This window comes from Rhinopithecus bieti, unplaced genomic scaffold (genome assembly GCF_001698545.2).
Source record: "Rhinopithecus bieti isolate Rb0 unplaced genomic scaffold, ASM169854v2 scaffold_15834, whole genome shotgun sequence".
Taxonomy (NCBI): Eukaryota; Metazoa; Chordata; class Mammalia; order Primates; family Cercopithecidae; genus Rhinopithecus; species Rhinopithecus bieti.
In genome coordinates this window covers 530,924-555,176 of record NW_016808980.1, presented here as the reverse complement: position 1 = coordinate 555,176, position 24,253 = coordinate 530,924, and the positions used below count along the sequence as shown (strand labels likewise).

The window sequence follows — 24,253 nt, the reverse complement described above, 5'->3', positions numbered from 1 at the left end:
AATGGTGAATTGAATAAATGAATGAATGAATGAGGGTGTATACCAGGCCGAATCCCCAAGCCTTTCAATCCCCACTCTTCTGCTGCAGTGGGCAAACGAGACGAGTCAGACTTTGTAGATGGTCCCTTGGCCCCCGAGATGGGGGCGAGCGAGCGCGGAGCACTTGGGAGACGTTCCCCGTAAGCCTGGGCGGTGGCCGCACTGGGAGAGGGGCTGTCGCCATTTGGCGATATTCCATGCGGGCTGCAGTGGGGGCCGGGCGAGGGTCGGCAGCGAGCGCAAGCGCGCGGGTCTTTTGCGACGGTGCCCGGCCGCGCCTGGCCCCGCCTCTCGCGCGGCGCCCCGCCCCGCCCCCGCCGCTGCGCCCTGCTCGGGCCGCTCTGGCCCCCACCCGCTTCATGTGGCGCCGGCCGCGGCTGAGCCGGCGGCTGGAGCGCGCGAGGGCGGCGGCGGCGAGTGCGGCCCGGCGAGCGCCCGGGAGGCGGGTGGCCGAGGCCCAGCGGTTGGCGGCGGCGGCCGCCAGGAGCGCGGCGGACCGGGGGAGCGGCGGGAGCAGGCCGCCCGGCTGCTGCAGCATGCGCGCCCGCCGGGGGCTGCTGCGGCTGCCGCGCCGCTCGCTGCTCGCCGCGCTCTTCTTCTTTTCTCTCTCGTCCTCGCTGCTCTACTTCGTCTATGTGGCGCCCGGCATAGGTAGGAAGGGGGTTTGGGACCCCGTCGGCTGCCGCTCTGGCCTTGAGGGACCCGGGGAATCCCCGCCCCTTCCTGGGGGCCCCGGCCGGGAGGCGGCCTCCAACCTGGTCCTCCGAAGACTTTGGAGTCCTGGCCCGGCTCTCGGGGACCCCAGGACATTCCTGCCCTCCACACCCCAACGGGCTCCCGGGACTCCTCTCCCGCGCCAGCCTCTGGCCCACCCCGCCCCTCATAACGCCGCCCTCGCGAACCGGACGGTGCCTTCACGCCCGCCCCTTGCTCCGGGACCCTCTTCCCGCTCTTGCCTCGCTGGAACTCCCACGTCCCGCTCCTCTGCTCGAGAACTCCCGCTTCACCTTCCCCTCCCCGGGGTCTCCTGGAACCCCCATTCCCGGCATTCCCCGCACCCCAAGCCCCCGCGGCGCGCCCGCTCCTTGCCGAGCCCATTTGCCCGGGTCTCAGGCCGCCCCACCTTCTGGCTCCCATCCGTCCTCCCCCACTCCCCGTGACTCCATCGTTTCCTGCTGCCGTGAGCCCCCTCCCTCCCCTTTTTTCCACCACTTCCCCCATTACATCCACCTCCAGGTCCTCCGTAACTCACGTTCACTTCTTCAATGGCCTGATCTCTCTGCCTGCCCGGTGGCACCACCTTTCTCCTTACAGAGGTCCACCCCCATTCAGTCTCCTGCTAACCCCCTGAGCGTCCCATGCCTCTTCCCCATCTCCCCCTGCCCCTACCTCGCGTATCCACAAGGGCACATCCTTGTTACTTTTGCCCCCAGTCCCCCAGCCTTTCAGCCACAGCTTCTTTCTCAACTGAAGACCTGGGGAAGGGGTGCTGTCTGTGTTCTCCTTTCTTCCACTTCTGCCCTCTCCTAGCCTTGCGGGTGGATAGTGGTTCTTCAGTATTGGATAGTGCCTGCTCTGGGGACAAAGGGGAAGTTTAAATTGGCCCTAGAGAAGGGGATATAGCTGGGGCCTTTGGGAAATGGTACCAGGTGAGAAGGGGGAGCATGGAGGAAAGATGTAATGGGTACTCCTTCTTTTCAAAGTCTTATCCTTTAAAGGAAAGGCAGTCTCTGGAGAGACTGACCCTGCCACCCCTCCCCCGCCCGCCCCAAGCATAGTCTTTTATAAGACCACAGGGCACCATTTAGGACAGGAAGAGATCAGAAGGAAAGACAGCATGATGGTTAAGAGCGGAGGACACAGAGGTCAGACTTGCATTCCATTCTCTGCCCTGTATGACCTTGGGCAGGTTACTAAGCCTTAGCTTTTCTCCTCTGTAAAATGGGAATATGAGCCCAATCTCATACGGTGTTAAGGATGGGAGTAGATACTTGTTCTTTAAAAGCACTCACCACTGTACCTAATGCTTGAAGAGTTTTAAAAATAAGTAAATGCAGCTATTACATGTAACTTCGAGGAAGAAGGGAGTTAGGTGGAAGGCTTAAGGAATGTGTTTGCCTGACTTGGCATCACTATGAGGAAACCTCAGTTTATGGTGAAAAATGATCAGAAGATGCTGTTGGGACAGGGGCAGGAAGAGTAAATTCTGCTAGAAACATGTTGGATTATATGGCTTTTAGGAAAGGGTTGATGGTTTAGCTTTAGGGAAATGCCTTTTAGGATTGTAGCAATAACTAGTGCTATTCTCTGTTGACCTGTCAACACAGAACTAGCTGAATAGAGAAATTTCCAGATAGAGCAGGAGATCGTCTCCTGATTATTTTTTAAAGCATATTTTACTCGTGGTTAATGTTGATGTTTTGAACTATCAACTAGATCTGGAAAGATAGAACAGGCAGCATCAGATTGCCCTGTTTACAAAGTGTCATAGGGGAAAGTGTCCCTCTAGGAAGGTATAATATGTGGCCTGATGGATTTGATGAGTAGATTGTAAAAGGGTTGCGATTCTGGCAGAACAAGAGCAGATAACTAATTAGTGGAATTAACTGAGAAAAGAGTTCATTAGCATGTTGGCTATTAGACTTTAATAAAAATGGGTGTGAAAAGATGGGATTTGGACCTAGAGGCAGTCTTAGAGCCATAAGCCTTTTTTTCTCCTTTTGTGAAAGTGACAGGTACTTCTGGTCTGAGTCCATAAATCAACTATATCTAAATGGAAAACTATATCTACTGTGATGGTAATCACCCTTTTGATAGAAAGGTTAGAAGCCAGATTCTCCAGCAGAAATGGAACTTATCAATTTAATTAAGATTCCTCAACAGTAGATTTTTAGGTCAGTGGAACCCCTGTGTAAAGCGATGAGCTACTGCCATGCCTAGAATCTTATATCACTGATAGCTGAAAAAGAGGCAGAGCAGTTACATTTTCATTAGTACTGTATCTCTTTGAATGTAAGTCTTCTGAAGGGGACTTCTACTTAGGATGGAAATTTTGTTCGTAGGAAAGGGGAACAATAAAAAAAGGATGTGGAGTAGTTACATTTAGCTGTTTGTCCTTCCTACTAATGATTTTTTTTTTTTTTTTTGATACAGAGTCTCGCTCTGTTGCCCAGGCTGGAGTGCAGTGATATTCATAGCTTACTGCAGCCTTGATCTCGGGCACAAGCGATCCTCCTGCTTCAGCCTCCTGAGTAGGTGGTACTACAGGTACATACCACCCTGCCTGGCTAACTTTGAAACAGTTTTTTTGTAGAGACAGGATCTCACTATAATGTACAAGCTCTGTTGAAATTAAATTTTTCGAATGTCTAGCTTTGGACAGTGGGGTGGCAAATTTTTTCAAGGTTAAGGCGATCTGGTGAAATAAAAGATTGGTTTGTGTTCCTTGGGATATGAAGACCTTATTTGAACAATTATTAAAATGCGCTTAGAAAATAATAATAGGTTTGCTGGGCGCAGTGGTTCACGCCTGTAATCCCAGCACTTTGGGAGGCTGAAGTGGGTGGATCATGAGGTCAGGAGTCAAGACCAGCCTGTCCAAGATGGTGAAACCCCGTCACTACTAAAAATACAAAAATTAGCTGGGTGTGGTGGCAGGTGTCTGTAATCCCAGCTACTCAGGAGGCTGAGGCAGGAGAATCGCTTGAACCCAGGTGGCAGAGGTTGCTGTGAGCTGAGATCGCACCACTGCACTCCTGTCTGGGCAACAGAGTGAGACTCTGTCTCAAAAAAAAATAAATAAATAAAAATAACATTAGGTTGAGCCATATGAAATTTCTGTTTTTTGCAGGTCAAAAGAGTTGCCTATCAGCAGTTTCATGTAGTTCACTTTAATAAATTTCCCAATGACAATTCTGCTTTCTGGCACAGTGGAAAGTGTTGGACTTGTGTTTCCTTCTAGGTTTAACTTTTCCAGTGCTTGCTTTTGATTTGCTTTTATACCCTGTGGCTACGTTGTGCTCAAGGGCTAGAGATATCTTCACTCCAAGAATATATTACAATTATATTCAGAAATAGTAGACTTGAATTTGAAATAAGAAAAATCATGTAGCTATAAATGTTTTGAATTGTCCATGTATACTGTAACCCAGCCAACATTTTAGCCTAACCATTAACTTAGTATTTTTGAGATCTCATGCCACTTAATATGGGTGACCTGTATTCTAAGAGCTAAGGAAACTTTTCTTGGACTTGAGAGTCATCTGTGAAATGGGGTACCATCTCACCTAGAAAATGGGATATGAGGAAAATTACTAAACAAGACTATTAATAGTGTGTTTGCAAAAAATATAAAGTGCCCTCAGCCATAATAATCCCATTTGATCCATTTAATGTTTTAAAAGTATGGCTTCGTTGGGATTTTTTTTTTTTAAGACGGAGTTTCGCTCTTTTGCCCAGGCTGGAGTGAAGTGGCGTGATTTCGGCTCACTGCAACCTCTGCCCTCCAGGTTCAAGTGATTCTCCTGCTTCAGCCTCCCGAGTAGCTGAGATTATAGGCGTTTGCCACCACCGGCCAATATTTGTATTTTTAGTAGAGATGGGGTTTTACCATGTTGGCCAGGCTTGTCTCAAACTCCTGACCTCAGGTGATTCACCCACCTCATTCTCCCAAAGTGCTAGGATTATAGGCGTGAGCCACCGTGCCTGGCCTTGAGTTGTATTTGTATTGTTAATTTTGGAAGTAGTGTTTTATGTCGGCAATTTAAAAGGAGAAGGTTGGGACAGAAAGTGAGAGAGTGAAAGAGAGAAAGTGGTAGATTTGATAAAGAGCAAGGTAATAATGTTGCAGAAAAATGTGATGTCCCTTCTCTTCAGCCCTCTACCCCCTAGCCTTCATGATTCTCATTTATTTAATCACTTGTTTTATTTGCAATGTTGAAATATCCCTGTTCCCTTCAGGGTTCTGCAGAAAACTTTTGAACTTATTTATGACTCGCTAACTTAAAAAAAATCTGAGAGCTCAGAGTACTTCCATACTCCAGTCCGATCAGATCTTTCAAAAGATAACAGAAGCGAGCTATTTATAAGTATACATGGTCGGGCGCAGTGGCTCAAGCCTGTAATCCCAGCACTTTGGGAGGCCGAGACGGGTGGATCACGAGGTCAGGAGATCGAGACCATCCTGGCTAACACGGTGAAACCTCATCTCTACTAAAAAATACAAAAAATTAGCCGGGCCTGGTGGCGGGCGCCTGTAGTCCCAGCTACTCGGGAGGCTGAGGCAGGAGAATGGCGTGAACCCGGGAGGCGGAGCTTGCAGTGAGCTGAGATCTGGCCACTGCACTCCAGTGCGGGCGACAGAGCGAGACTCCGTCTCAAAAAAAAAAAACAAAGTATACATATGAAGTGCTGATTTAAAATCTTAATAAGTTTATGGTATCATCATATGGCAAAGTTGTGTAGAGATTACTGACCTTAGCAAATTGTTAAAACAGTTACCGGTTTCAAGAGAGGTGCCTCTGCATGGTTAGGGGTAATTGTTTATGCATTGATGAGTTTTTTTTTTTTTTTTTTAGATGGAGTCTCGCTCTGTTGTCCAGGCTAAAGTGCAGTGGCGCAGTCTCAGCTCACTGCAACCTCCACCTCCTGGGTTCAAGCAATTCTCCTGCCTCAGCCTCCTGAGTTGCTGGGATTGTAGGTGCCCACCACCACACCCAGCTCATTTTTGTATTTTTAGTAGAGATGGGGTTTCACCATGTTGGTCAGGCTGGACTCGAACTCCTGACCTCGTGATCTACCTGCCTCGGCCTCCCATAGTGCTCCGATTACAGACGTGAGCCATCATGCCTGGCCGATGACATTTTATTAATTGAAATTCTGTTCTACATTTAAACTAATTTTTCTCTTTCCTTGATTACTGAAGAAAGAAGATGGGGAATGATTTTGACATTTTTGGCCTGCTTAGTTCCAAGAGAAGTTTGATTTATGGCTGGCTTTTGGAAGGCAGGAGCCAGTAATTCTAATCTTACCTCTTTCGACCAAATGACCGTGAGCAAGTCACTTGATTTCAATGGCCTGATACTTTCAAAAAAACCCAAAGCCATTTGAAAAACTAGAACTGCATCTTAGTCAATCTTTTAGTGAATTTTTAAGAAATCATACCTCAATAAAGCTAGTAAGATGCTTTTATATATAAAAAGTTGATAATTCATTTACATTCTATATAAACATTGGTCCTAAGATTTTAATTTATTTTTATTTTTATTTTATTATTTTTTGAGACAAAGTCTGGTTCTGTCACCCAGACTGGAGTGCAGTGGCATGATCTTGGCTCACTGCAACCTCCACCTCCTGGTTCAAGCGATCTTCCTGCCTCAGCCTCCCAAGTAGATGGGATTATGGGCACCCACCACCATGCCCAGCTAATTTTTTTTGTATTTTTAGTAGAGACGGGGTTTTGCCATGTTGACCAAGCAGACTGGTCTTCAACTCCTGACCTCAGATGATACGCCCACCTCAGCCTCCCAAAGTGCTGGGATTACAGGTGTGAGCCACTGTGCCCAGCCATTCCTAAGATTTTAGACAAAAAAAAAAAAAAAAAAAAAAAAAAAAAAGACTGGGCAAGGTGGCTCATGCCTGTAATCCCAGCACTCTGGGAAGCCAAGATGGGTGGATTCCTTGTGTCCCGGACTTCAAGATGATCCTGGGCAACATAGTGAAATCCTGTCTCTACTAAAAATACAAAAAATTAGTTGGATGTGATGCATGCCTGTAATCCCAGCTACTCGGGAGGCTGAGGTGGGAAGATCACCTGAGCCTGGGAGGTCGAGGCTGCGATGAGCCATGATTGCACCACTGCATTGAGTCTGGGCACCCAGAGTGAGAACCTGTCTCCAAACAAACAAAAACAATTTTAGAGAAGATACATGTTTTATATAATCAAATACAACTTTTCCTAATAACCACAGGAAAATTTCAGATTTCCCCCAGTCAAGTATAGTCTGAAAATAACCTTTTTTTTTCCCTGACATGAAAAAGCCCTCTGAATCCCTCAGCACACTCAGTTTTGAGATTTTAGAACAAAATACATATGGGGAAATGTGGGTTACTTCATTTTAGAAAATTGAAGAGCCTTATCCTGTTAAGGACACCTTTTTTTCCCTCCTAATCCACATGCGCTCTTTTTTATTTTTTTTTTGAGAGGGAGTCTCACTCTGTCACCCAGGCTGGAGTGCAGTGGCAGCGATCTCAGCTCACTGCAAGCTCCGCCTCCCGGGTTTACGCCATTCTTCTGCCTCAGTCTCCTGAGTAGCTGGGACTACAGGTGCCCGCCACCTCGCCCGGCTAGTTTTTTGTATTTTTTAGTAGAGACGGGGTTTCACCGGGTTAGCCAGGATGGTCTTGATCTTCTGACCTCGTGATCTGCCCGTCTCGGCCTCCCAAAGTGCTGGGATTACAGGCTTGAGCCACCGTGCCCAGCAACACATGCACTCTTGTGCACATATTTGAGTATAGTGTTATCCATTCTTCTTAGGAGAAAGCCATATTTGGAGAACAGGTTGATGTTACAGAAGTAAATAGCACCACTTTTGACCGGGACTTTGGTGATGTTTTATGTTCTCTTTGTGGAGATTTTGCTATATTGGAAGCCACGTCTTGGATTTGGAGTTGAAATTTTCTTTAGTAGTAGAAATATGTTGGTTTTGGATAGTCTCAGCCATTCAAACAGTATTAATTACTGTTCCAGGATACCTGGAGCCGGCAGATAATTCTGTTCCAGCATCGACTCCCCCCGCTCCAGCTGAATAGGCCAGTGGGAACCGTGCATAATCACCAGGAAAGAGGGGCTCTGTGTTGCCATGCCTCTTTAGAGCTCTCTGAGAGTAGAAATTCCAAAGTAGCAGAAGGCCGGAATACAGCTGACTTCTTGCTTCCCTAAATTTTGCTGCTTTTTAGATCTTAGAAGTATGTTGGGCACATCTAATCACATAAGGCAAAGAAAAACCTTAGCACATAAGAAGTGAGCAATGTAATGCTGCTGAGGCCTGTCAAAAAAATAGAGAAAAAGGGAGGTTACCATTGGCCAAGATAACAAATAATCGTAAGCAAGCAGGTTGGGTGTGGGCTGAAGAGAAGAGGCAGGCCTGTGTGCACTGTCGGGAAAAGGACAGCTGTTCTTCACTTTCTGGTCGTAGTCAATAAAGGTATGCTTGCCTTTACACAGGAGCTATGTTTTGTAGAAAATCATGAGGAAAAATTAATGGGATTTTAAGATCCACTTAAAATCTTGGAGCTACCGAGGTACCCAGCATTTGAGTGTCATGTTATCAGTTATGGGAGATCTTTGAATTCTAAACTTTTGACTACATCTCTCATTTTATTTATTTAATTAATTAATTTATTTATTTTTGAGATGGAGTTTTGCTCTTGTTGCCCAGGCTGGAGTGCAATGGCGCGATCTCGGCTCACCGCAACCTCCACCTCCCAGGTTCAAGCGATTCTCCTGCCTCAGCCTCCCTAGTAGCTGGGATTACAGGCATGCACCACCACGCCCGGCTAATTTTATATTTTTAGTAGAGACGGGGTTTCTCCATGTTGGTCAGGCTAGTCTCGAACTCCTGATCTTAGGTGATCTGCCCGCCTCAGCCTCCCAAAGTGCTGGGATTACTGGCATGAGCCACCATGGCTGGCTACATCTCTCATTTTATAGATGATCATATAAGTCAAGTTGAGTCATTAACTTGCCCAAAGTTGAGAATTATTAAGATATTCTTGCTGGGCGCGGTGGCTCAAGCCTGTAATCCCAGCACTTTGGGAGGCCGAGACGGGCGGATCACGAGGTCAGGAGATCGAGACCATCCTGGCTAACACGGTGAAACCCCGTCTCTACTAAAAAATACAAAAAACTAGCCAGGCGAGGTGGCGGGCGCCTGTAGTCCCAGCTACTCGGGAGGCTGAGGCAGGAGAATGGCGTGAACCCGGGAGGCGGAGCTTGCCGTGAGCTGGGATCCAGCCACTGCACACCAGCCTGGGCGACAGAGCGAGACTCCGTCTCAAAAAAAAAAAAAAAAAAAAAAAAAAAATGATATTCTTGAAGCACATACAATATGGTTGAAAAGAGATCTAGGTTCAGATCAGCTTGGAGTGGCAGATTCATTTTGTTTTGAAATAGAGGATACTACCTTTCTCAGGGTACTTGTGAGAATTAAGTAGAATATGCACGTGAAAGGGCTTAGCACAGAGCTTGACACAAAGGTCCTTAGGTTTATGGTTTTTTTTTTTTTCTTTTGAGACGGAGTTTCGCTCGCTCTTGTTGCCAAGGCTAGAGAGTGCAGTGGTGCGATCTTGGCTCACTGCAGCCTCCGCCTCCTGGTTTCAAGCGACTCTCCTGCTTCAGCCTCCCAAGTAGCTGGGATTACAGGCGCCTGCCACCATGCCCAGCTAATTTTTTTTTTTTTTTTTTTGTATTTTTAGTTGAGATAGGGTTTCACCATGTTGGCCAGGCTGGTCTCTTAACTCCTGACCTCAGGTGATCCATCTGCCTTGGCCTTCCAAAGTGCTGGGATCACAGGTGTGAGCCACTGTGCCCGGCCATATGATTCTTATTTATAACTGTAGGAGGTGCCCTCTTGGTCTCATGCTCGTATTAAACTGAGAGTTAGGTTTGGGCTCCTGTCTGACTTTACCAATAACTAGGTATGAATTTTTATTCCTGTTTTTTGTGAACTGAGGAGACTGGACTATTGTGCATATTCTAGGGTCCCTTTCAGATCTAAAGTTTCATGATTCTGAGCATGCGTAAATTGAACCTTTGAAGTAAAGAAGGAATAATTTTGTCAAGTAAAGACACTGTCTTTTAAAGTTTGATTTCCCATTGACTTCATCTCCTCCCCAGAGTGCTGTGGTGAGAATGGTGACATGCTTGTGTGTAATCTTCAGACTTTATAGTTTCAGTCTTTGGGGTGAATGGCAAGGTCCCCAATGTGCAGTGCCATTACTTTTGGACATCAGCCTGGGAACTCCAGACTTGGTGTCTCTACACGGAAATCTATCTTTGAAATCATTGTCACTAAGGAAGCGGGGGGAAATTTGTGCTGTCTTGGTCAGAGAAAAGAAAATCAAAAAGAATTTTTGGAAATATCTTTGGGATGTTAAGACCATTTTTTCCTTTTGTACCATTTTTTGTCCTGTGGGCTAATCCTTTTACATTTTGATCTGCTAAGCCAGTCCTTTCCTCTGGCTTCACACTTCAGCTTTTAAGTGTTACATAGAGCCCCAGACTCATTACCTCAATCCTCTAGGTAGTTAGATGTTAAATGAAAATGAATATTACATTTGGATCCCCTAATTCTTTTTTTATGGTGCCCTTTATACTGAGGAGCATTCCGGCCCCTGCTGGTTGCATGAATTCAGTGTTTTCCCAAGCATGGGAATCACGTTAAATAATTTAGAGTGCTGCCCCGTCTCCAATTCCTCCTTTTTTTCCTCTCCTTTTGTTAGTTTGAGTAAGCAATTATTAGACCCTGGGTATTGTTCCTGTGCCTTTGCAGGTGACAGAGCTATCCAGGTACTTTGCAGCAGCCAGAAGCGAACCTGGTCATTGTTTCTGAGGCACCTTAGTTACTGTCATCAATTATGAACAGTTCTCTTAGGCGGTTAGGGGCCTAATTATGAAGATGAAAAATATTGTGGAGTATCGGATAACGGAAAGAGTAGGTTGTAAGATAGCAGTGTCATGTTTTTACATGTCAGTGGGTCCAGGGTATGCTAGTGAGCGCAACTGTTTATTATTTTTCTTAAAAGTTATAGGATATTAAAATATCAGTAGAGAGGTAACTTTTTCCACCCCCTCCCAAGTAGTCCTAAAAGTATGGATAATTGACATTTAAACCTTCTTAATTCTCCTTGTTGAACAGTCATAAGCTTGGAAAGAGGGAGAGACAGGGTTATTTTTTCCTCACAGAGCTGCTCATTATCCCATTTTAAGTTCTACTTTCAGGAACCAAGCCTAAATTGTATTCATGATCAGGATGTATGTATTTGCTGATTGGTAGACTTGGCTGGTGAAGGTCATAATGTAGTGTTTTCCTAAATACTGTGTTATGTCTCGCTTATGTAATTGAAAAAGGAAAAAAATGTTTTATTCCTGTTCAGAAAAATGACAGAATTGCCAACCTAAGGAAGTCAAACCAGATAGACCAAAAATGATAGTAGACTGGCTTTAGGATTCATGATACAGTTATTTTGAATCTGTTTTTTTTTTTTTTTTTTCTGAGATGGAGTCTCACTCAGTCGCCCAGGCTGGAGTGCAGTGGTGCAATCAGGGCTCACTGCATCCCCTGCTTCCTGAGTTCATGTGATACTCCTGCCTCAGCCTCCCGAGTAGCTGGGATTACAGGCGAGTACCACGACACCTGGCTTTTTTTTTTTTTTTTTTGGTATTTATTTATTTATTTTAGTAGAGATGGGGCTTTGCCATGTTCGCCAGACTGGTCTCGAACTCCTGACCTCAGGTGATCCACCTGCCTCGGCCTCCCAAAGTGTTGGGATTACAGGCGTGAGCCACCATGCCCGGCTGAATCTGTGTGTTTTAAATAAGAGCATTTAATCCTTTAACTTTTTAAGAAAAACTCATTTGATCCATATCCTCATAATCTATATAGTCATGAGAAGGAATTTTTCTGGATTGTAATTTTCTTGTGCCTAGGATGATGCCCAGCATGTTGTATGTACTTAAATATTTAATGAAATGAAAGTTAAGAAACTATTGTCTGGGCGGACCAACCTCTTGGTTGTTGGACTGCATTTACTGGGGAAAGGAACTAATTAATCCTGATTTTGAAGTGACTGAATTTTTTCCAAATCTACTTTGTACTTTTTTTCTTCTTGTGGTGGTAAAATATAAAATTTGCTATGTATCTATTTTGGTAATTTAAGTAATTAAGCGTACAGTTTAGTGGCATAAATTACATTCACAATGTTATGCAGTAATCACTTTTTTTTTTGAGACGGAGTCTCGCCCAGGCTGGAGTGCAGTGGCGCGATCTCAGCTCACTGCAAGCTCCGCCTCCGGGGTTCACGCCTTTCTCCTGCCTCAGCCTCTCCAGTAGCTGGGACTACAGGCAACCGCCACCACGCCCGGCTAATTTTTTTATATTTTTAGTAGAGATGGGGTTTCACCATGTTAGCCAGGATGGTCTTGATCTCCTGATCTCATGTTCTACCCACCTCGGCCTCCCAAAGTGCTGAGATTACAGGCATGAGCCACTGCGCCTGGCCAGTAATCACTATTTTTTAGGTTTTTTGTTTGTTTTGTTTTTCGTTTTCTTGAGATGGACTCTCGCTCTGTTGCCCATGCTGGAGTGCCATGGCACGGTCACAGCTCACTGCAACCTCCACCTCCTGGGTTCAAACGATTCTTGTGCCTCAGCCTCCCAAGTAGCTGGGACTACAGGCACACGCCACCACGCCCGGCTAATTTTTGTAGTTTTAGTAGAGACGGGGTTTCACCATGTTGGCCAGAACTGATCTCAAACTCCGGACCTCAGGTGATCTGCCTGCCTTAGCCTCCCAAAGTGCCAGGATTACAGGTGTGAGCCACCGTGCCTGGCTGGGTGTTTAATTTTTAATTGTTTTCTTTTTAAAAATGTTACAATGCTTTTTTTTTCTTCATAGTAGAGACAGGGTCTCCCTGTGTTGCCTAGGCTGGTCTCGAACTCCTGGACTCAAGCTATCCTCTTGCCTTGGCCTGCCTCCTTGGCTGGAGTGTAATGGTGTGATCTGGACATCCCAGGCTCAAGTGATCCTCCTGCCTCAGCTTCCCAACTAGCTAGGATTACAGGCATGAGACATCATGTCTGGGCTCAGCTTTATTTTTCAACATTTCTTATTTCCAAAATATTTTAGCACCCTAAACAGAAAGTGTTCTTGTTAAGCAATAACTCTCACAACATTTGTCATTTTTATGTTTTTTGTTTGTTTGTTTGTTTTCATAGACACTCCGGCAGTTGTGAAATGGTGTTTCTTGAATGTGTGTGTGCGGTTTTTTTTTTCCTTAAATGAGTCATGATGGTTTTGATGTGCATTTCTTTAATGAGGAATGACCATTTGCATATTTCATTTGGAGAAATGGTGATTCAGGTCCTTTGTTCATTCTTGAATTAGGTGTCTTTTTGTTGTTGAGTTGTTAGGAGTTTTGTTTTTGTTTTTGAGACAGGATCTCTCTGTGGCTCGAACTGGAATGCAGTGGCTGGACCATGGCTCACTGCAGCCTCAACCTCCCAGGCTCAGCCTCCCAAGCAGCTGAGACCACCAGTGCCTGCCAACAAGCCCAGCTGATTTTTAAATTATTTGTAGAGATGGGATCCCCCTATGCTGCCCAGGCCGGTCTCAAACTCCTGGGCTGAAGCCATCCTCCCACCTCAGCCTCCCAGAGTGCTGGGATTACAGGCATGAGCTGCCATGCCCGGCCTGTTAGGAGCTCTTTACGGATTCTGAATAATATTAAACCTTTATCAGATACATGATTTATAAACATTTTCTATTCTGTGGGTTGTCTTTTCACTTTTGTTAGTGTCCTTTGATGCACACAAATTTTTAATGAGGCCCAATTTACCTATTTTTTCTTTTGTTTATGCTTTTAAAATACACTACTTTGTAAATATTACCACTTACCTTTTGCTCCCTACAGTGTGCCCATTCTTTTTTCTGCCCATGAAGGTCTTAATAAGCTACTGATGTGATTTTTGAGAAAGCAGGAGTCATGGGTTTTTTTTGTTTCTTTCGCCCTAACGTGTTTAAGTTTGATGCTGTTCTTTATTTATTATTCTTTTTATTTATTTATATATTTAGATTCAGATTCAGCAGGTGACACGAGATTTATTTTTTGTCATACAGGAATGAAAAGACATGATAATTTTGAAGATAGGGAAAAGTAAATTTTGTTTGGTATTTTCTTTCTGTCTTTTTTTTTTTTTTAAAGGCAGAATCTTACTGTCCCCTAGGCTGTAGTGCAGTGGCATGATCTCAGCTCACTGTAGCCTCTGCCTCCCAGGTTCAAGTGATTCTCCTGTCTCAGCCTCCTGAATAGCTAGGGTTACAGGCGCGTGCAACCACGCCCAGCTAATGTTTTTATTTTTGGTAGAGACAGGGTTTCACCATTTTGGTCAGGCCAGTTTTGAACACCAGATTTCTGGTGATCCACCTGCCTCGGCTTCCCAAAGTGCAGGGATTACAGGCATGAGCCACCACGCCCAGCCTGTTTGGTATTTTCTTAGCCCCAAATCTCCATTAACCAGCACCATTTATGTTTTGGTGTTTAGTATTAAGTAGTTACCATAAAGACCATGAGGCATGACTTTGAGTTTGGTATTGTGAGTGGTTTTTTTGTTTGTTTGTTTGCGTTTGCCTTCTGATTCTTTGAAAATTAGTAATGCTTTATTCACCAGAACATTCTGTTTCCCTGTGCCTTCCTCGTCCACAACACAGGCACAGGGTAGCAGGTGGTGAAGAGAAACAGGCTGCCAAGATGGTCCCTGGGTGACTAGGAGGGGTGTGATGTGTGCACAGGATTTTTTTTTCTATTATCCTTTATAACATCAGAAAATGATGTCAAATGCTGACAAATGAGGAAATAGAAAAATCTAACATGTAAAAGCTGCTGGACTCCCTCCCACAGCTCTGAATTAGTAAAATTTGGCAATTTGATACATATTTTTTTCTTGTATCAGCTGAACTGCAAATGTACTTACCTAAACGTGAGTGATAAAAATGGTGATTAGGCCGGGCGTGGTGGCTCAAGCCTGTAATCCCAGCACTTTGGGAGCCCGAGACGGGCGGATCACGAGGTCGGGAGATTGAGACCATCCTGGCTAACACGGTGAAACCCCGTCTCTACTAAAAAATACAAAAAAGTAGCCGGGCGAGGTGGCGGGCGCCTGTAGTCCCAGCTACTTGGGAGGCTGAGGCAGGAGAATGGCGTAAACCCAGGAGGCGGAGCTTGCAGTGAGCTGAGATCCGGCCACTGTACTCCAGCCTGGGCGACAGAGCGAGACTCCGTCTCAAAAAAAAAAAAAAAAAAAAAAATGGTGATTAAAGACAGGGTGGGTACTTAGAAAACTTTTATGTTCTGGTGCCTGTGATAAAAGAGAAAAAATTACGAACTTGTCTTCGCATTTGCCTATTTTGCTATTGTCTTATAGCTAAATTCATTATTCTCTTTGTAACACCCCTACAGTGTGCTAGACTTGAAGGGTACAGTGATAAACAAAGCAGAGTGTATTGCTGTTATTCTTTAAGTCTTCTAAAGAGCATGGCTTCACTTTAGTAAATTTTCAGTTTTGGGTAATTTTATATTTCTGGACAGATGTGTTTAATTGAGGGCCAATTCATCTGGTGTTCTCAGTTGGAGTTAACATTCCTTAATTGCCAGGAATAATAGTGAATACAGTAGTCACCCCCTTATCCAGAGTTTTGCTTTCTGCGGTTTCACTGAGGTCTGAAAATATTAAATGGAAAATTCCAGAAATAATTCACAAATTTTAAATTGCGCACCATTCTGAGTGGCGTGATGAAATCTTTCACCATCCTGCTCTGTCCCCCTTTGTCTTGCCTGGGATGTGAGTCATTCCTTTGTCCTGCATATCCACGCTGTATACACATTTAGTAGTTGTCTGGATTATCACATCATCATCATGGTGTCACAGTGCTTGTGTTCAACTGATGCTTATTTTACTTTTATTACTTGTAATAGTTTTAAATTTTAATATTATGGCCAGGTGTAGTGGCTTATGCCTGTAATCCCAGCATTTTTGGAGGCCGAGGCTGGAGTATTGCTTAAGTCCAAGAGTTTGAGACCAGCCTAGGCAACCTGGGGGAAAACTTGTTTCTACAGAAATACAAATAACAATTAGCCAGGTGTGGTGGTACATGCCTGTAGCCCCAGCTACTTGGGATCGCATGATCCTGGGAGTTTGAGGCAGCAGTGAGCTGTGATCACTTCAGCCTGGGCAACAGAGTGAGACTGTCTCAGAAAAATTAATTTTACTTAATTACTTTTATTATTGTTATAATTGTTCCATTTTGTTGTTGTTGTTGTAAACCAAATTGTAAAACCATTTTTTTATTATATTTGTTGCAAACCAAAAAGTATCTGAGACGGGTCTCAAATCTCTTTAGAAGTTGATTTTACCAAGGTTAAGGGCACACACCCAGGCCCAAGGTCTGTGCCTTTCTCCAAAGATGATTTTGAGGGCTTCAGTATTTAAAGGGGAAGAAATTTCTAGAAGGTGTGGGTAGATAAGAGGCAAATGGTTGCATTCTTTTGAGTCTTTGTTAGCCATTCACATGTGGTGGGCAAGGGTGGGGGCGGCGGAAGAATAGTCCCTTATGCATTCATCTATAGCTCAGAAAATCTGCATTTTTACATAAGATAAAATATACTTAACAGGGCAGAGGAAGCAATCAGATTATGTATTTGTCTCAGGTGAGCAGAGGAATGACTTTGAGTTCTGTGCTTTGTCCCATACCTGTGAAGATAAGCTGTCAGTTTACATTGTCAGGGCGAAATTCAGCAAATCGTTGTAGGGTAAGGATCTTGAGGTCCACAAGGAATTTCCTGTTGGGCAGATTATGAGGGAGGTAGGTTTGCGTGATGCGGTTCCTACCTTGAGTTTTCTCTTTGACTTAGTGAGTTTGGGGTCCCCAAGTTTATTTTCCTTTTACATTGTTGTTCATCTTTTACCGTGCCTAATTTGTAAGTTAAACTTTACCATAGGTGTGTATGTATAGGAAAAAACAATGTATTTAGATTTGGTACTACCTGCAATTTCAGGCACCCACTGGGGAATTCCAGAACGTATCCCTTGAAGATAGGGGAGGACTACTGTGTGATTCATAGCACAGTTTCAGATGAATCATGTCTGATGCAGTCAGATGCTTGATGGTTACATGGGGCCTGGTTTGTGGGCAGGTGACTAGTGGGAGGTTTTTTTCTGCCCATGTAGGATTCAAGATGGGTTTTAACCTTTTAAGTTACAATTAAGCACTTTGTGTCTTATACAGTATGTATACAATAATGCTCTGAAATGGCTAATCATGAATGTATGAATGGTTTGTCTCGTACTGAAACCTGAAATCTAGATGAAAAAGTTGATAAAAATAAGAAGGCAATCAGTACTGATTTTCATTGTCATCTACCCCAGTACATTCTAACTGGGGTAGATATAGAAATTCTTATATGTTTCTATCAGCATCATTTCTGATTTTTGATTAGAAAAATATTTAGGTTAATGGCTTTCTTGTTGGTTTCAAATTTATGAGAAAAGCTATACCTTTATGTCTTGTATCTGCTCGCAGTCTTTGGTTTGAGAGGTGGTTTTTGCTTAGGCTACGATAAGTTGTTTCATCTTTTCTAAAGAGGGATGAGGAAGTATTTACTTTGTGAAATTGGAAAACCATGTGGTTAGTGTGGAAAGTGAGCGTGTTATTAATAAACAGCTAGTCTTGCGCTCCATACTATTGGATGGAAGGTGGAAATAACCTTGCCTCTATTGCTGAGATTTAAAAAATAAAAAGCTAGGCTACTACCCCACATCAATTGATGTCTGGTTGGGGCAACTAGAATCCTTCATTGTGTGGTTCATGCTTGTGTGTGTCTGAATGTGAGAGTGGTAGGAAGTTCAATGTTTTGGCTTTGGTGTGGGATTAATTTTCTCTTCCATTGTTAATTTGGCATACCTGACTTTTTCATTCTGGTTTAAAGTATTAGAAATCTTAAGATTGGTGTGAATTAGAAGATTGGGGTTTATTTGCATTTCATTTGGCACTAGGGAAAATTCACTTTAGGTAAGAGCTACTTTTTGGGTTGGCTTGATGTTCAAAACAATGTTTTCCTTAAGAATTGCATTTTATTATGGAAATTTTCTTTTTTCTTTTCTTTTTTTTTTTTTTTGAGATAGAGTTTTGCTTTGTCACCCAGGCTGGAGTGCAGTGCCATCATCTCAGCTCACTGCAACCTCTACTTCCTGGGTTCAAGCGATTCTCCCGCCTCAGCCTCCCGAGTAGCTGGGATTACAGGTGTATGCCACCACGCCCGGCTAATTTTGTAGTTTTACTAGAGACAGGGTTTCACCATGTTGGCCAGGCTGGTCTCGAACTCCTGACTTCAGGTAATCTGCCCACCTCAGCCTCCCGAGTAGCTGGCATTATAGGCATGAGCCACCGAGCCCGGCTGGAAATTTTCAAACATATAAAAGTAAACTTAATAGTAAAGTATAATGGGACCCCATGAACAAAAGTGATTTTTTAACCTCAAAAGCAGGGTCAGTTTATTTAATCAGGAAAAAACTGAGCCTTAAAAGTCAGACTTTGCTAAAAGAAAACAGTATTTTTTTCACTGTCCTGAATATAACATTAAGGAAATGGGATTTGGTCAGGTCTAGGTAACATTTAATAATTTCAACTGTGTTAAAGACGAAAGTAATTTTGATGTGACCATGGACTTGTCATGAAAAATATAAATGTGAAAGGGATTCCATCCCCCTTCTTCTAAACAGAATGGAATATAAGCACAGGTTTAGGTTAATTCATAACCTGGATTTTTAAAACTTTTACATAGTTGGGTTTCATATTTGTTCAGATGTCTTACTAAACCAGGTATCTAAATTAGTGTTTTTCTGTTTAAAAAAAAAAAAAAAAAAAAAAAAAGACATGTCCCCTTCCTCTTTGCCATCCCTTAATCACGGGGCTCCACTGGAATCCCTCCCTTTATCACGGGGCTCCACTGGAATAGAGATGGGCAGATAAAGAAGGAAACTTAGTGGTAGCAACTCCAGTGAACTGGTACGCGGTAGAGGAGGGTTGAAGCCATTGATCGCAGTGATGTTCCCAGAGGATTTAAGCTTTCCCATTGTCCCATCCTTCATTTGAACCCTCAGAATGTAGAGCCAGAAGTCCAAGAACAAGCAGCTCTGCGAAGGGTAAACCTTCCAGGCTGTGCTCCCTCGAAGGCCCCACTGCGCTTGAGGAGCAGGTGCTGCGGCTGCTGAAGTCAGGTGCTCTGGGAGCAGACAACGACTGCCTGGGTGTGTAGCACCTGTGTTCTTTTGGCTTCCCTGGCCTTGTCTTCTGAGACTGTGTTGCTGATTTCTTTAGCTGTTTATGTCAGCTTTGACCAAAGCCCATTGCAGAGCTTACAAGGGAAAGGAGGCAACAATATCCCTTTGAAGACTTATTTTGGCACAGATTTTGTGATTTGTGGATAGTAACATTCCTCAGTAGCCACAAATTAAACAACATCGATCTAATTTTGGTATTATTAATTAGCTGTATAATTAAAATAGTAAAACCATCTGCATAGATTGAAGCTATATTTTCAGGTTGTATTGTATACGTGAAAAACCGACTCTTCATTGTGAATTTTGAGTAGACGTCCCAGTAGATTATTTATGTAAGCTGTGTCATCAGAAACATTCCAGAATGAGTCATGTTTAATTAGGATCTAACAAATGTTGCCACCTTTGTTCTGTTGAACAATATTTTTAAACCACTAAATCAACTTGATAAAAGGAAATTACAGTAATTTATTCATAACCCTTTCATCACAAGTGTTTTCACTTGCTTCCTGTGATACACGCAGATATTTGAAAATTTTGCACCTCAGGAATTGCTGGGCTGTGACAAAAAGGATGGCAGCAATTTAATTCTGTGTTTGTGCTAGAATAATCTTTTACAATCTTTTTGCTATAAGATCTTTTCCTGGCTAGTTCTTTTCCCCCACTATAATGAAACATATAGTGTCTTAATATAAGATTATTTCTGGCAAGGGATTCTTGAAAGCTATAAAGAAAACATACCTGCGGTCTTTACCAATAATGTGGAAAACTTCATGGGAAATTCTAGCCCATTTGATGTCAAGTCTATTTTATCTCATTCCTTTACTATTAATAAATTTAAATAGACGAATTTCAAATTTCATTAAATGTTACAACAGTGTGTCTAATTGGTTTTTTGCTTTCTTTGATTGAATTACACAAAGTAGAAGTAAAGCTCTTCTCAGAAACCTGTTTGGACTTAGTGATTATTTTTCTCCAGATTGTTATTTTGTCTCTAGTTTGTCAAGAGTGAGTAAACTTTCAATGATTGAGAGTCTGTTATGATATAGGTCAAATCAGTTGAGCAGGACCAAAGAGTTGGGCTGCCCTGGTCACGTTAACCATATACATTTACTGTGATTATTTCTCTTGTTTCTTCATACACAGCTGTGTGACACAGCTTGCCCTTTACATCTGTAAAGGAGTTAAATCTGTCGTTAATTTTGTGTGGCATTCTCTAGGCTGAGCCAGGCTTCCCTAGCCCTTTGGAAGCTCCCACATGCAAGCATTAGACATAATGAAAACTCAGGCTATTTCTTTGCTTCTGAGCTGTTGGAAATGATTAGATTGAAACTCAGTGTGTTGTTTTCCCACCCCCACCCTTTAGAAAGGTGTCTGTATATACAGAATGGGAATGTCATTGATGTCATACAGGTTATTCTTTTCTACAAAGGTGATTATATTAAATGGTTCTGCTATAACATGGCATAAGCATTTCTAACAATTACCACACTGGCCGGGCCCAGTGGCTCACGCCTGTAATCCTAGCACTTTGGGAGGCCGAGGTGGGCAGATCATCTGAGGTCGGAAGTTCAAGACCAGCCTGGCCAACATGGTGAAACCCCATCTCTGCTAAAAATACAAAGTTAGCCAGGCATGGTGGCGCACACCTGTAATCCCAGCTACTCAGGAGGCTGAGGCAGGAGAATCGCTTGAACCCGGGAGGCAGAGGTTGTGGTGAGCCGTGATTGCGCCACTGCACTCCAGCCTGGGCAACATGAGCAAAAGTCTGTCTCCAAAAAACAAGAAAAAAAAATTACCACACTATGCCAGATTGTTCAATAAAAGCCATAGAGGTTATGAAAAAATTGGACTTAGGTGTGCAACATTCAAAAACTGTATTAGTTACTCATCACCAAAAATAAAAGAACCTAATGAAAACAGCACAGGTGTTCACATATTAAACAGTTAAGGAATACTGTAAATACGGCACTTTGAAAAAGTAAACCTGTGGTTTGTTCATGGAAGTGAGCATCAGCAGGGTTGCAGCTTGAGTTATTGTGAAGAGGTGGAAGGAGGGTTATCTGAAATGGCACTGAGAGTTTAACATCAGATGTGTGTGGCACCCACTTGGTGAACTGAGTGCTGGTAGATGCTTCAGGGGTGTGTGTGTGTGCGCGTGCGCGCGCACGCTCGTCTGTGTGTGTGTGTGTCGGTCTGTCCAGCTGGATGTAGTTTTCTGGGTTTTCCTTGTGGATGAAATTGTGCATATGCAAAGGCAGAATTCAGGTTATGCTCGTATTGTTCCCAGGTATATCAATTGTGTTAGAGCAAACTTGCCTTCCTTTCCCTTTCCTTTTCCCTTCTCAGCAGGGCCTCGCTGTGTCACATGTCACTGAGGCTGGAGTGCAGTGGCATGATCACACCTCTTCTCTGCAGGGCCTTGCTGTGTCACCCAGGCTGGAGTGTAGTGGTGTGATCACACCTCATTGCAACCTTTACCTCCTGGACCCAAGTGATCCTCCCACCTCACCCTCCCAAGTAGCTAGGACCAGTAACTACTTTTAAACATTTTTTTGTAGGGACGAGGTCTCCCTGTGTTGCTTAGTCTGGTCTCAAATTCCTGGGCTCATACTTGAGGAAGGTTACTACCTTCCCACCTTGCCCTCCCAAAGTGCTGGGGTTACGTGTGTGAGCCCCCATGCCCAGACTTTGATTTGCTTTTGATTTAGGAAGAGGAAGTTACATTTTTCCCAACTATAACTTTTGAAAGTTAGATGCGCAAAGAGATGGTAGGTAGGTGTGAAGCCTAGGTAAACCCATTCTTTTCCCATCTAGACACATTGTCTCTCTATACAGAAGGGGCACTTTGAAGTATGAGGAACATACTTTTTCTAACTTCTTTCTGGAAATGAATGTGAAAATTCGGGTGTTAATAAGAAGTACATATACAGCTGTCTGCTTTTCAAGGAAGAGTGGCTTAGACTTCTGCTAGCTTATTTGATCAGGTCATCTCGCTTCTGTTATTTTTTGTAAATCTAATGAGGTGGCTAATTATCAAAAGTGAGGTGTCCATGCTGTCACTTTGAGTTCTTTTCTAGGTGCAGAGATTAATTTTGTTGTGCCTTTGTTCCCCTCATTAACTGTTTGTGGGTAGGCATTTGTGAGATCGCTTTCTGGGATTGGGGAACCTCCCCTGAGGCTACCCCTTATGCAAAGAGTTGTTCTTTATGCAAAGCTGTGTACCTGCCCTGGAGTCAAACTGGCACCTTAACCTCATTTGCACTGCTCTCTGAACTTCTGGGGCCCAGCTAATCACCTGAGCATAATAAGCATGCACTGCTGCCAGCAGGCTTTTGGAAAATGTATTAAATATGTACCCTAGAACTTAAAGTGTAATAATAATAACAAAAAAAAAAAAAAAGAAAAAAAAAGTAGTGGTGAAAGTAAGCTTGTTTCTTGATGCTATGTAACCATGAATAGTGAAGATGTTTATACTCAGAATTCCTAGACTCCTAGAAATCAGATGTAGAGAGCTTCCTTAGTCAATTAGCTTAGAGCCTTTAGAAACACTCAGCAAGGTAGAGATACTATGTTCTGTTCTTTAGGACAGAGAATTAGCCTGCACTTTGGAGACAGAAACTGCCTGCAGTGAGCTGTGGAGCCTCATAATTCTTAGCTTTTGTCCCTGCGCTGCAACTTACTGGTTTGGTGACTTTGGGCCAGTTACCAGACCTTTCTGTTCCAACTTCAGTTTCTTCATGGGAATTGATACTAGTTTCTACCTGATAGTGAAGAACTTAGCAAAGTCCCTGTGGTGGCAAGCGTATCCAGTCAGTGTTACTGCTACTGTGATTGCTATTCTGCCTATGGGGAGATTATAATCTCAGATGTATTTTCAAGATGAATTCACAAACACAGTCATACGTTGCCTAAGGATGGGAATACATCCTGAGAAATGCGTTGTTAAGCAATTTTGTCATTGTGGAAACATCATGGAGTGAACGTACACCAACCTAGATGGTATAGCGTATTACACAACCTGGCGGTCTGGTATAGCCTATTATTTGTAGGCAACAAATCTGTGCAGCATGTTACTGTACTGAATACTGTAGGCAAGTAAATATTTGTGTAGCTAAATATATATAAACAAAAGCTATAGTAAAAATACAGTATTATAATCTTAGAGGATTGCTATTGGATATGCAGCTAGTCATTGACTGAAACGTCATTATGCAGCGCATGACTGTAAGATATAACAGGATCTGAAGAATCGCAACATTTTGGATAAGTTTTTTTTTGGTATTGTGTAATTTTTCAAAAACATAATTGAGCTTACATTATATGTACAGTTTTATATACTAACTAAAAATGTTAAATGTAGTCTAAAGGCGAAGTGACAGGTTTTCAGTGGAAAGGATATTCAAAATTATTGGGCCTACCTCTGTGTTTTACAGATGGGAGAATAGAATCATGGAAAGGTTTAAAGCATATCCTCAACCTCCTAAGCAATGCCAGCGCTAGGACTGAGTTCCAGTCTAGGTGCTACTCCAAGGATTTTCACCAGTTTACATCAGGAATTCTCATAAAGTTGGCATTGGATGATGATATGGTGATACCAAGATATTTTCTTTTTTTTTTTTTTTTAGGGGGAGTCTCACTCTGTCGCCCGGACTGGAGTGCAGTGGCCAGATCTCAGCTCACTGCAAGCTCCGCCTCCCGGGTTTACGCCATTCTCCTGCCTCAGCCTCCCCCCCAGTAGCTGGGACTACAGGCGCCCGCCACCTCACCCGGCTAGTTTTTGTATTTTTTAGTAGAGACAGGGTTTCACCGTGTTAGCCAGGATGGTCTCGATCTCCTGACCTCATGATCCGCCCGTCTCGGCCTCCCAAAGTGCTGGGATTACAGGCTTGAGCCACCGCGCCCGGCTGATACCAAGATATTTTCTATTGTTTTTGTTTTGTTTTGTTTTCTGAGACAGGGTCTCGCTCTGTCACCCAGGCTGGAATGCAGTGATGCGATCATAGCTCGCTGCAGCCTTGACTTCCTGGGCCCAAGCGATCCTCCCACCCCAGCCTCCTAAGTAGTTGGGACTACAGACACATGCCACCATGCCTGGTTGC

At 43.6% G+C, this 24,253-nt stretch overlaps 1 protein-coding gene across 1 annotated transcript in view; it reads left to right on the top strand.

Moving 5' to 3' along the window:
• The first annotated feature begins 398 nt into the window (after positions 1 to 398).
• Positions 399 to 24,253, top strand: part of B4GALT5 (beta-1,4-galactosyltransferase 5) — an 89,962-nt gene continuing 66,107 nt past the window's right edge. The window contains exon 1 of the mRNA XM_017888157.1: positions 399 to 690. Coding sequence (XP_017743646.1) covers positions 399 to 690 — 292 coding nt within the window. The remainder of the gene's footprint in view (positions 691 to 24,253) is intronic.